General features: G+C 33.5%; 1 protein-coding gene across 1 annotated transcript; it reads left to right on the forward strand.

The window, feature by feature from the left end:
• Positions 1 to 8,343: 8,343 nt before the first annotated feature.
• On the forward strand, positions 8,344 to 11,073 carry LOC112001662 (annexin D3). Its single transcript, XM_065776280.1, has 5 exons — positions 8,344 to 8,433; positions 8,881 to 9,108; positions 9,871 to 10,083; positions 10,169 to 10,258; positions 11,005 to 11,073. Exons 2-5 carry the CDS (start codon positions 8,887 to 8,889, stop codon positions 11,071 to 11,073), a joined length of 594 nt encoding a protein of 197 aa, XP_065632352.1. The 5' UTR covers positions 8,344 to 8,433; positions 8,881 to 8,886.
• Positions 11,074 to 12,478: the final 1,405 nt, after the last annotated feature.

Consider the following 12,478-nt stretch of genomic DNA (forward strand, 5'->3'; position numbering starts at 1 on the left):
AAATGACTGGAAACGTACTTGTTCAAAGGTACTTGAAAATTTTCTACCCCTCTTTCTTTTACCAAGTAGTACTAGTAGGATGACTCTGGTTGTGCCAATGATACAAAAAGGATGTTTCCACAAGCAAGAAAAAAGTTTTCAAGAAAGGTCCAAACTAATAAAAAATTCATTTCGAACGACCCAATTGATGCGGTTAGGAGGACCAATAAAACTCTTTCAATTCCAAGAAGGCAAAGCTGGACTGAAAAAAAAATAATGTGTTCTTCAGAGATAGTGGCTTTAATTGAGAGAATATGGGGTCTGTGAGAAATTTTCAATGATGCATTAATGGCAAAAAAAGTATCTGAAAATGTGAAAAAGCTTTGAAACTCATGTAAGGGGCATTGAATGCCGTATCAAAATGTGAGATCACCCACGACGGAGTTATGTGCATATGTGCAAGTTTGAACTATTAGCTTATGCGTACTCAAGACTTTGCAGAGATTCCTATCCATATGGAGGTACTGCCGTACTGGCAGATGAGAATCCTATGCAGTAACCTATCTGCCTATACCAGCTAACATGTCCTTCAATATTTGTAACCAAATCCCATTCGCCACTTGTATTCCTTTGCTCATACATTAATAGCTTTTTATTTTTGGGGTCATGAAAAAGAGTAATAATACCCAATCAATGTAGTTGGGAGGACTAGTAAAACTCTTTCAATTCCAAGAAGGCAAAGCTGGACTGAAGAAAATTAATGTGGTCTTCAAAGATAGTGGCTTTACTTGAGAGAATATGGAGTCTGTGAGAAATTTTTGACGATGCATTGATGGCAGAAAAAGTATATGAAAGTATGAAAAAGCTTTGAAACTCATGTAAGGGGCATTGATGCCGTATCAGAATGTGAGATCACCTATGACGGAGTTATGTGTATATGTGCAAGTTTGAACTATTAGCTTATGCGTACTTAGACTTTGCAGAGATTCCTATCCATATGGAGGTACTGCCATACTGGTAGATGAGAATCCTGTGCAGTAACCTATCTGCCTATACCAGCTAACACGTCCTTCAATATTTGTAACCAAATCCCATTCGCCACTTGTATTCTTTTGCTCATACATTAATAGCTTTTTAAGAGCATCTGTAGCAAATGTTCTCTAAAAAATGTTATTTTGACATACCAAAAGCCTACTTTATTATTTTACCACATCATTTTACAATATCTCATTTATTAGATATTTAATCATTCAATTCTATTCATTAAAATAATATTTAATACACATTAAAATAATATATTATCTCCTCCTTATTATTATTAACAACAGCAACAGCAACAACATCAACGCCGATCAACAACAGCAACAACATCAACAAACCAACAACATCAACAGCAACAACACTAGCAAATTCCAAATCCAAAAACCTCAACAAAAGAGGAAAAAAAAAAAAAAACTCAACCAACCAACAAACCAGAGATGAAAAAACAACGACCCAAACTTAACCAAGCAACCAAACTCAACCAATGATCGGCCTAAAACCCTAGCCCGACCGACCCAAAGCCTCGACCCACAACCCACACAACGCCAATCCAAAACGCCGACCCAAAACCCACATCGAAACCCATCCCAAATCTCACACCCACAACCCGATTAAGAGAGATCTGAAGGTCAGCGATGAGGACTATGGATGTCGGCGGCGAGGCTAGAGTATGAGGCGATGAGATTGACAGCGAGCTGTGGAGAATGAGGCGGTGAGATTAGCAGCGAGGACTTGCAAGATCAGTGGCGAGGACTGGAAAGATCGGCGGCAACTTTCTTAAGAGTGATCTTGAGCAACTTTATTGAGCAAGGAAGAGAGGGAAGAGATAGAGAGAGAATAAATGAGATAGAGTCGATGGAGAGAGAGATATTTGTGGAAGAGGAGAGAGAAAAATGCAATAAAATAATAATATCCCATTTTCCAATTGTTGTCCATAATGTCTCATATTTGAGACGGTATTGTATCAATGTGGCATAATTTTTGAGATTTGGAACATCTGATAAAACTCCGTTTTTGTGTTTGGTGTGCCAAATATTTGGCATTTGGCACATCTGCTGCAGATGCTCTAATAGATGAGAATCCTAGTCAATTACCAAATGAAACTGAGATTTATAAAAATAATAATTAAAAAAAAAAAAAAAAAACTACCACAATTATAAAATAATAATAATAATAATAATAGATGGAGATTTTTTTTTCCTCGGCTTATTTAGCTTATTTCATGTATGGGAGATTTACTTTAAATATTTTCACAATAAATTATAGTGGTTAGTTGTTATTGTTCAAATTTGAACCTAACACTAAAATTACTTTTTTACTCTAATAATACAACCAGTAAAACTACTACTTAGAATTTATTGTAAAAATGTTATGGACATATCATTTTTTTTACTACAACAGGATTTTAAAATCTCAATTATTTCTTTTATATAGTTGTAATATAGCCTTAGCTTATTGAGTACATATAGGTTTTCTAAATAAAATCTTATATCTTATTTCACCACATACAAGTTTCGATTTGTGGAACATCAATAAACACTCATGGTATGACCCAAGATTTTGGTTCTTTTTTCTTCTCTTTTTTTTTCCTAACTCTCCTTCCCATTTGTTTTTGTCTTGCTGACAAGTGTTTCTCACAAGAAGCAGCACAGACCACAGAGGCATTTGCCTCTCTTTCTTCTCTAGTGAATGCTTGTTTGCTCCACAGCCAAAAGTGTGTGAGTGTGACACCTTCTAATTGAATCATAGTAAAAAAAAGTAGATAGGCACACAATATTACGTTTTTTTGTTATAATAATTATAATAACACCATTGAATGCATTCTATGTGAATCTTATGGTTCTTTTCTTTTTTATTTATTTTTAGATGAAAAAGGACTTTTCCGTCTTATTAATACATGATTGGCTGATTATACTCCTTGAAATCAAAGCCTACAATATTGTCCTTAAAATTTTAATTAATTAAATAATTAGAGGGTGTCAACCCTGAGAACTAAATGGTCTATGGAACTTAGTCGATCAAGGTCCATCAGTAAGAAAGAATAAGTCAATCACAAAGCTCAACTCAAGGTCCCTAATATAACAATACTAGAGATAACAATCAAGAGCTTCCCCACCACCTGCTTAGCCATCTCGAATTGAAGCCAACTGACCTACATCAAGGCTATTTGGTAAAGAAGATCAATCTAGCTCAAAAACCCTTCCCCATTAGTGTAGTCAGCCGAAGTGCTTCCTTTTAGCCAACAAGATTAGGGCAAACGGGAAATGAACAAGCCATGAGCCTTTCCCTATTGAATTTGATCGCTTGTGGAGACTTTTGCATCAAGTACATCTCTAATTAATGTTGACACCTACCATGAATCGCATTACATTCTATTTATTTGACAAGTGTTTTACTTTGCATTCTATAATAATAGAGGAGTGTTATCCCATGTTTTATTTTCTTGTAATGCAACAAATTATCTGTGTCATATTTTAGGGAACTTAAATGCGAAAAAAGTAAATGTATTTATTTAGCATCATATTTATGTTAAAGTTTCAATTCTTATTTATAAGAATCAAATTTTAACGTTCTTTAGTAGCTCATTCAATGTTCACACCTACCATCACTCACATTAGATTCTATTTGACAAGTGTTTTACTATGCAACCTATAATAAGAGAGGAGTCTTCTCTAATGCTTTAATGTTCTTTTAACCATTTATTTTGAGCAACTATTTAAAGATTTGGTAAAGATCAATCCAGCTCAAAAACCCTTGCAACTATGGCAGTTAGCTGAAGTGCTTCCTTTTAGCCTAAAATATTAGGGCAACGAACAAGCCATGAATCTTCCCTTTTGAATCAAATTGCTAGTGGAGACTTTCGTTCCAAATTCATCCCGAATCACCTTAGCATTTAATGTTGACATCTACCATCAATCATATTACATTCTATTTGACAAGTGTTTTACTTTGCAATCCATAATAAGAGAGAAAGGAGTGTCCTCTCATGTTTACCCTATTAGTCTATTGTATAATGTCAAATTATGCTTGTCATGTTTTAAGGAGCTTAAATGTGAAAAGAAATAAGCGTATTTATTTAGCATCATATTTATGTTAAAGTTTAAGTTCTTATTTGTGAACATTAAACTTTAATGTTTTTTAGCCTTCATTTAATGTTCACACCTACTGTCAATCACATTACATTCTATTTGACAAGTGTTTTACTTTTGCAACCCATAATAAGATAGGAGTGTCCTCTCATGTTTTACTATATTTTAAACGTAAATTATACTGTCATGTTTTAAAGAGCTTAAATGCAAAGAGAAATAAACGTATTTATTTAGAATTATATTATGTTAAAATTTAAATTCTTACTTATGAGCATTAAAGTTTAATGTTCTTTTAATCATTCATTCTTGAGTGACTATCTAAAGATTTGGTAAAGAAGATCAATGCAGCTCAAAATTCCTCAGCAACTACTCAACCAAAGTGCTTCCTTTTAGCCAACAAAATTAGGCCAATGAACAAGCCACGTGTCTTCTCTTTTGAATCAAATTTCTTTGGAGACTTTCCCAATTACATACCTAATCACCTTGGCATTTAATGTTGACGCCTACCATCAATCCATTACATACTATTTGATAGAGTGTTTAACTCTGCAATCCATAATAAGAGAGGAGTGTCCTACCATCCTTTACTATGTTGTAACATATCAAATTATACATGTTATGTTTTAAGAATTTTTTTTTTTTTTGGGTGAGAAATGAGGGTATCTAGATTCCATTCCAAAACTCTTCAAGTATCTGACCATTCCTTTAGGTGTATATAGTCCTCCCGTTCCACACACACCAAGTTATTATAGGGAGAAATTTCTTGGGGTTGGCCTTAAGATGCTAGTAAGAGACTTCGAATCTAGAATCTTTAGATATCATGAAACCTGCCTTAGTAACCATTTATCCTTAGGAGCTTGAAATATGAAAAGAAATAAACATCATATTTATGTTATAGTTTAAATTCTTACTTATGATTATTAAATTTTAATGTTCTTTTTAGTCATTTATTATTGGGATACTATTTAAAGATTTTGCTGAAAATATATTAATTCACTACATCCATGGAGTTGACTGTACAAACTTTAATTAGTGGGCTAGTTTTTATAAGAGAAGTTTGAGCATTACTCTCAAATTATTCATTTATCTTCTTTAATATATTAACAATTTATGTTAGACTTACGTCTCCTACTTAACCAGGATTGGTGATTAAAATATTCATCTTTTTTCTCAATTGATGCACTCAATCCATTGATTACTATAGAGATTTTGAATGCCCTCTCGTATACCTAACTCGATGAAGCTTCTCCATTTATCCCCTTATATAAAGCATGTTCCCACTTTCTCAGTTACATTATGAGCATATATGGTATCATAATTTGTCATTATGTTGATGATGATATACTCATATTTTGGACAAATTTAAAAGGTGTGTGAGAAGGAGATGCTATTTGGAAAATAGAGTAAAGAGACATAGTGAGGGTTGTGCACTATATCAATCACATTATGTTGATAAAGTACTTATAAGATTTTTGAAAAATCAAAGTGAATACTTAGCTAATTCAAGGTTAATCTATGAACGAAAATGTTTTCTTCACTTTTATGAAGGTATGACTGATTTGATTAAATTTTCTATATATGATCATGTTAGAAATATTCTTTATACATAAATAAATATTCATTCCTCATATAATTGACTTGGCCCTCGATAAAATATATTTGGCTTCACCATTGGCCTTTTTTTTGCATCTCTTCTGTAAATCTACACAACCATTGCAACTAGTGGGAAATTACACATATGGCCTAATGCCCATGACTACTATAAATCTTACTGCTTAAATTTTACAAATGGATATATCAATTTTTAAATTAAAAAAAATAATCAAGACATTTATTTATCATGTTGTAAAAGTGAACCAATTACATTTATTATCACATTAGTTCGTAAATCTTTTGTAATAAAATTAGTGATAATTTTAGTATTTTTTTTGTAGCAACTTTGTAGTTTTAGCATTATTATTATTATTATTATTCCAATCTTTTTTTTTTTTTGAGAAACAATTTTACTGTAAAGTGCTGTAAACTAAGCAGCAAAGTCAGGGTCCCATACCTTATGGCATTTGAGCAGCAAAGTCGGTGAGCAGTGAGCACTGTAAATGTCTTCAAGACAATTGAATAAAAATGGCCCCAAATCTTTATGCCATAAAGCCCTTAATCAGCGTAGGTGAACCGCAGAAACAGCTCTACTAAGCTCACTATATAACAAGGACTAAGGGACTTCAAAGTGACTCAGCCTTCAAACAAATTGTACCAAGTGCATAGCCTAATATCTTAAGCTACCATCTGTCTCTAGTTTCAATACAAATGCGGACTAAAGCCTTTTGTCAAGGGGCTCTTCTGGGCTTCTTGGCTTGCTTCTTGTTTGCTGTCAGCTGCTATGGCGTGCCTGCAGGTCAAGACTCTTCAGGTATATTTGTACTCTTAACACAACAAGAGTATTTTGCTAAGCTATTTAGGCCTTGTTAATAGTATCATCAATTACAAAACTCTTGACATTTATTATCTTATAGTTTAGACTATTTTGTAAGAGCTTTCACTTTAGCTTGTGTAAGAATTTCTATTTTATGCAGCCATTTTTCAAAATCACCCACATAAGATTATTTATTCTACATTCTATTGTATTGACTAATGCAAATGCTTTAAGATCCTCATACTTGTTAATTTGTTGCATTTGATACAACGAGGCAACTACTTGTTATTTAGTCACATGCTGTTTTAACATTAACATTTTATCTGTACACCAATGCTTTTTATCCCTAAGCCCAAACAATATCAAAGAACAAAAAAGAAATCCTTGCATTTGAATTCTAATCTCATTGTTCCAGGAGAAAATGGGCAAATGCCTATTTTAAAAAAAAAATCAAGCATTTTGCCCTATTTTCCAAACTAATTAGGGAAATGCCCCTCTTTTGAAACTCGATTTTCTTAAAATCGAGTTATTAAAAAAAAAAATTCTGAAGCCCTATAACAGCGTTTTTAAGGAGCCTATAGTGACGTTTTGTAACTCAATTTCCATAAAATCGAGTTACATGCAAATTTTTTTTCTTTTTTATTTTTACCTATAACTCAACTTTATGGAGATCGAGTTACAAAACGCCACTATAAGTTCTTAAAATGTCACTATATGCTTCTTAAAAACGCCGCTATAGGGCTTAATTCAATTTTGAGAAAATCGATTTTCAAAAGAGGGACATTTCCCTAATTAGTTTAAGAAAGAGGGCAAAATGCTAGATTGTTTTTTTAAAAAGGGCAAAGACCAATTTTTTCCCAATATTCGATCGTATCATTTTGAAGGACTCATCTTGATCTTGTGCATTTGTTTCTACAGGGCTTATTGTAACTACTAATATAAAGTCTCATAATGGAGAGTTCAGAGACGATGCAGTTCATGACGAAGGGAAATTCAATAAACCTCTCATTCCCATTTTTAAGAAGCCACTTCCACCACTGGTTCCAATTTTCAAGAAGCCCCTTCCTCCATTAACTCCAATTTCCGATAAGCCATTACCACCACCAGTTCCAGTTTTTGAGAAACCATTACCACCACCAATTCCAATTTTAAAGAAGCCACCCCCTCCACCAATTCCAATTTCCAAGAAGCCATCACCACCACCCGTTCCAGTTGTGAAGAAGTCACCCCCTCCACTAGTTCCAATATTCAAGAAGCGATCACCACCACCTGTTCCCTTTTTGAAGAAACCACCCCCTCCACCAATTCCAATTTTTGAGAAGCCATTACCACCACCTGTTCCAATTTTTGAGAAGCCAATTCCTCCACCGGTTCCAATTTACGAGAAGCCATTGCCACCACCAGTTCCAATTTTTGAGAAGCCAATTCCTCCACCAGTTCCAATTTACGAGAAGCCATTACCACCACCCGTTCCAATTTTTGAGAAGCCAATTCCTCCACCATTTCCAATTTACGAGAAGCCATTGCCACCACCAGTTCCAATTTACGAGAAGCCAATTCCTCCACCAGTTCCAATTTATAAGAAGCCATTGCCACCACCTGTTCCAATTTATGACAAGCCAATACCACCTCCAGTTCCTGTTTTCAATAAGCCATTACCACCCCTAACTCCAATTTTCGAGGAGCCCTTACCACCACCAGTTCCAGTTTTTGAGAAGCCAATTCCTCCACCAATTCCAATTTATGAGGGGGAAGAGAGGGGAGTAGGGTAGAGTTGGCTAAAAATAAGCTAATTTTGGGCCAACTCTACTCTACCCCCCTCCCTCCCCCTCGATCCAAACAAACTATTATGGCTGCTGTCTTACATGGAATGATCTTGTATCTTAAATTTAATTTCCATCTCCAGTTCCAGATGTAAATAATTCAAATAAATAAATGAAACAATTCTGTTTTTAAGAACATATGGTTTGAATTATGTTTCAATAGAATGCACTAATAGAGTCCATCTGGTTGTGCTAATCAGATTTCACTACACGACTGTCTGCATAATGAACTTGTTTAAATGCAAAACTAGAGGATGGATTTTTTGAATCAACATTTTTTTTTACATATAGATGTAATCTAAAATGGCAGGACTTGTACAATCTATTATGGATCAACAATGTTCACATATTATTACAAAGCTGTTCTTCTTATTGTTCTATATGGTTTAGCAACTGGAAAATGATTTAGAAACGGTTCTTAAGGTTATTGAATGACATTTTTTGTTAAACAGAAAAATGCCATTCTTATTAGCTGATGCTTTCATATATGTAATTCATGCGTTAACATTTAATAATTCAGACATTTTATGTGTAACAGAAAGCAATGATTTTGTGGACACAAGATCCTCCGGAAAGGGATGCCAAACTGGCAAAGGATGAATTAAAGACAAAGAAGGAAGGAATCAAACACCTACAAGTGATAGTTGAGATAGCATGTGCATCATCTCCTCACCATCTGATGGCAGTCAGGCAGGCTTACTGTTCTCTCTTTGACTGCTCACTTGAAGAGGATATTGTGTCTACTGTTTCTCCACCACTCAGAAAGGTAAAGCTAACTCATTCATAAACTTGAGATGCAAACACTAAATGAAATAATGGTCTGATACTTAGGATCAACTAAGTTTAGAGGTAAAGCGTTAACTTAATGAAGTACTAGTTTCATGAGATCCGCCCATAGTATCATTGCTTAGGTCAAAGGTGCAATGGTGTCTGCATTATTTAGTACTCGGGTCACACTTAATTAGTTTAGTTTCATGTAATCTGCCCATAGTAAATTTAGCTTATTCTATAAGTGAATGAACAATAGGGGCTCTGCAACCTCTAGTAAGTCCCCTTCAACTCAAACTTTTTGTAAATAATGAGTGACAATGGGGAAGATTCAATCGTTGGAAATGAGAGAGAGAGAGAGAGAGAGAGAGAGAGAGAGAGAGAGAGAGAATTACCATAAATAGTTGCAAAAGGTCATAAAATTACCTTTTGCACTATAGTGATTAGTCTTCATGTTAAGCCTTGAAGATCTCCCTTAGCCTCAAATCTTGGTGTAACTCTTTCACCTTTTAGTACACTTGGTGACTCTGAAATGTTCTATCCTTGCATTAAAAACACATATGTAGTTCTCGCTATGCCTTTGTCTATACTATGACTCCTTTCTCAGTCCGTGTAGATCTTAAGTTCACATATTACTGAGAAACGAAATTGAGAAATAGAAAGGCATGCAGTTTTGGATTTCATATGAATCACACCACAAAATCTATGGTCTAAGGGGTTGCATAACATCCAATTGACTCTTAAAATGGGTTTCGAACAGCTTCTACTGGGTCTCGTGAGCTCATACAGGTATGACAAAGAATTGGTGGATAATATGATCACCAAATCAGAGGCAGCTACACTGCATGAAGCCATCAAAACAAAGCAATTAGATCATGATGAGGTTGTGTTAATATTCAGCACAAGGAATGTCTTTCAGCTCAGAGCTACTTTTGACTACTACAAGCTACACTATGGAAAACCCATTGACGAGGTTTATTTTCTATACTTAGCTACTCAACAAGAACTTTTAATTCTTTATCATCTTTTGTAATATGTTTGTGCAATTTTCTTGACAGGATATTATGAGTTGTGGGAAGGGAGACTTGGAGTCTCTTTTGAAATTGGTAATTTGGTGCATTCACTTTCCTGAGAAACATTTTGCAGAGGTGAATTCCTTACTCCATACCAAGGAAGGATTATATTGTTTCACATCCTTGACTTACTATATATTAAAGACACTTCCTAGAGAAATAACCTTTTATCTATACTAAATTTATGTTGTTTAAATTATGTTTCTTTCAGCCTTGGCCTCCCATGAGGAGGAGGGGGCTTAAGATCTTGTGTGATACTTTTCATAATCAAATGTAGAGCTACTTGAATGACTTTCAAGTGTTTCTACTGTTGCCCTTTTTATCGCTTTAAAACCTGATTTGAAAAAAATTCTGCAGAACCAATTTTTTTACCATTTTTGTGGGTCAAACAAACATTAGTCACTGATTTGAAGCTTGATTCTTGGAAGGCAAATGGGTAAGAACCATTCCAATTGGGTTCATGACTTCATGTTCACCTTGCCAAACTCCGCAGCTTCCATAATGTGAAGAAGTGAATGCAAATTTCCTTTGCATCAACTTCAACATAAATTTTCCTCCGAAGTAGCCCTTTTGCGACTCTAAAAACCTGGTTGTACTTGCTTTGCTTCAGAATCATTTGGCTCTTAATATTAATAACCCTTGAAGTGGAACGTGATCTTAGCACCTTTATAGAAGTCTGGTTAAAAATCCTGTCTAGATAGTTATTCTTCTTTGATGCTCTATCCGATGTTTACCTTAACTTCTTGATATGAAGAAAGTTTAGCTGTTTGGAATTAGCAGTTATCTTTAATACATTTCTCTATTGCTTGAACTATGGCCAGGTAATTAGAGATTCCATTATGGGGTTAGGGACAGATGAAGATTCTCTAACAAGAGCAATTGTAACCTAAAAATCAAATTCAGTGAACTAAAAAATGCACTACAAAGATTCAAGTTCTATCAATGTGACTGAGATTTTATGTAAGCCTTTTTTGTTTTGTTTAGCTGTTTATTATGTTTTCTTAGCACTTTCTTTCTGTTTCAGTTAGTTAAGTTTCCCTCCTCGTAGGCTCGAATGAAGGAAACTTGTAAATTGTAATAAAATCAATTTTTTATGATTGGACGAAAATACCCTCAACTTTTTATTGAAATTCCCTATGAATTTATAAATGTTTAGGGGGGTTACTGATATTTTTATATGAAATTATGGGAGTCAGCTTATAAAAAAAAGTCCCTAATATTTATCCAATTTGTGATTTGGGTCTTCATGTTCATGATATTTTTCTTTGGACTACTATTTTGATATATTTCTATAAATAATTTAGGCTAAAATGTAAATTAACCCCTCTAAGTTTGATTTAAATTCATTTTAGTTTTCTAATATTACTTTTGTTCAATTGAGTCTTTTTAGTTTCAGATTTATTCAATTTAGATACTTCATCTAATTTCATTACAAATTCCTATTAAAAAATTCACATGAAAAAAAAATCTATAAAATTAATATAAATATTTTATACATTTTTTATGTGATATTTTTCTTTTCATTAGTTAATTGTATGCTTGACAAATTTTTATTTAACAAAATTGGAAGAAAATCTTAAATCGAATAAATTTGAAATTTAAATGACTCAACTGAAAGAAAGTAAAGTTAGAGGACTAAAATGAATTTTAGTCAAACTTAGAGAGTGCAATTTACATTTTAACTAATAATTTACTTCATTTTCATAATTATCCATGAATAGTATCTTTAATTTTTTTTGTTAGGCCAAATTTTGTCACTTACTAAAGATATATATGGTCCTTTAATATTAATAAATCTTAAGTAGTCATAACTTAAATGTAACTCCTTACAGAAATATATCAGTTTCAATGAACAATCTGCCAGCCACATGTCATGTGCACATTAATTCTATTGATGGAACAACTCTATTACTATGCGAAAGGTCTTGTGGTTTCAGATATTTAATGCAACATTGCATTCAAGATGTTTGAAGTCAAACAATTTATCAGATAAAAAATTAAATTAAAAAATTAAATTAATTTAATTGGAAGATGTTTCTCTTATATACGAATCATATAAGATTTCCATTTCAAATAATGTTGGAACTCTATTGCTATATAGGTGTAACATAGCCCAGCTCATTCTAATTTTTTTTATAAATTTTATGTATGTATGGCAATAAAGCATTGATCTTTCTGATTTTTTTTTTTTTTTATCCATAATTTGGGATGTGAAACCAGCTATGATGGCTATATGATAGCCAAATATTTTCTTGGTCGAATCTCTCTCTCTCTCTCTCTCTCTCTCTCTCTCTC

This window comes from Quercus suber, unplaced genomic scaffold (genome assembly GCF_002906115.3).
Source record: "Quercus suber isolate HL8 unplaced genomic scaffold, Cork oak 2.0 scaffold_132, whole genome shotgun sequence".
Taxonomy (NCBI): domain Eukaryota; kingdom Viridiplantae; phylum Streptophyta; class Magnoliopsida; order Fagales; family Fagaceae; genus Quercus; species Quercus suber.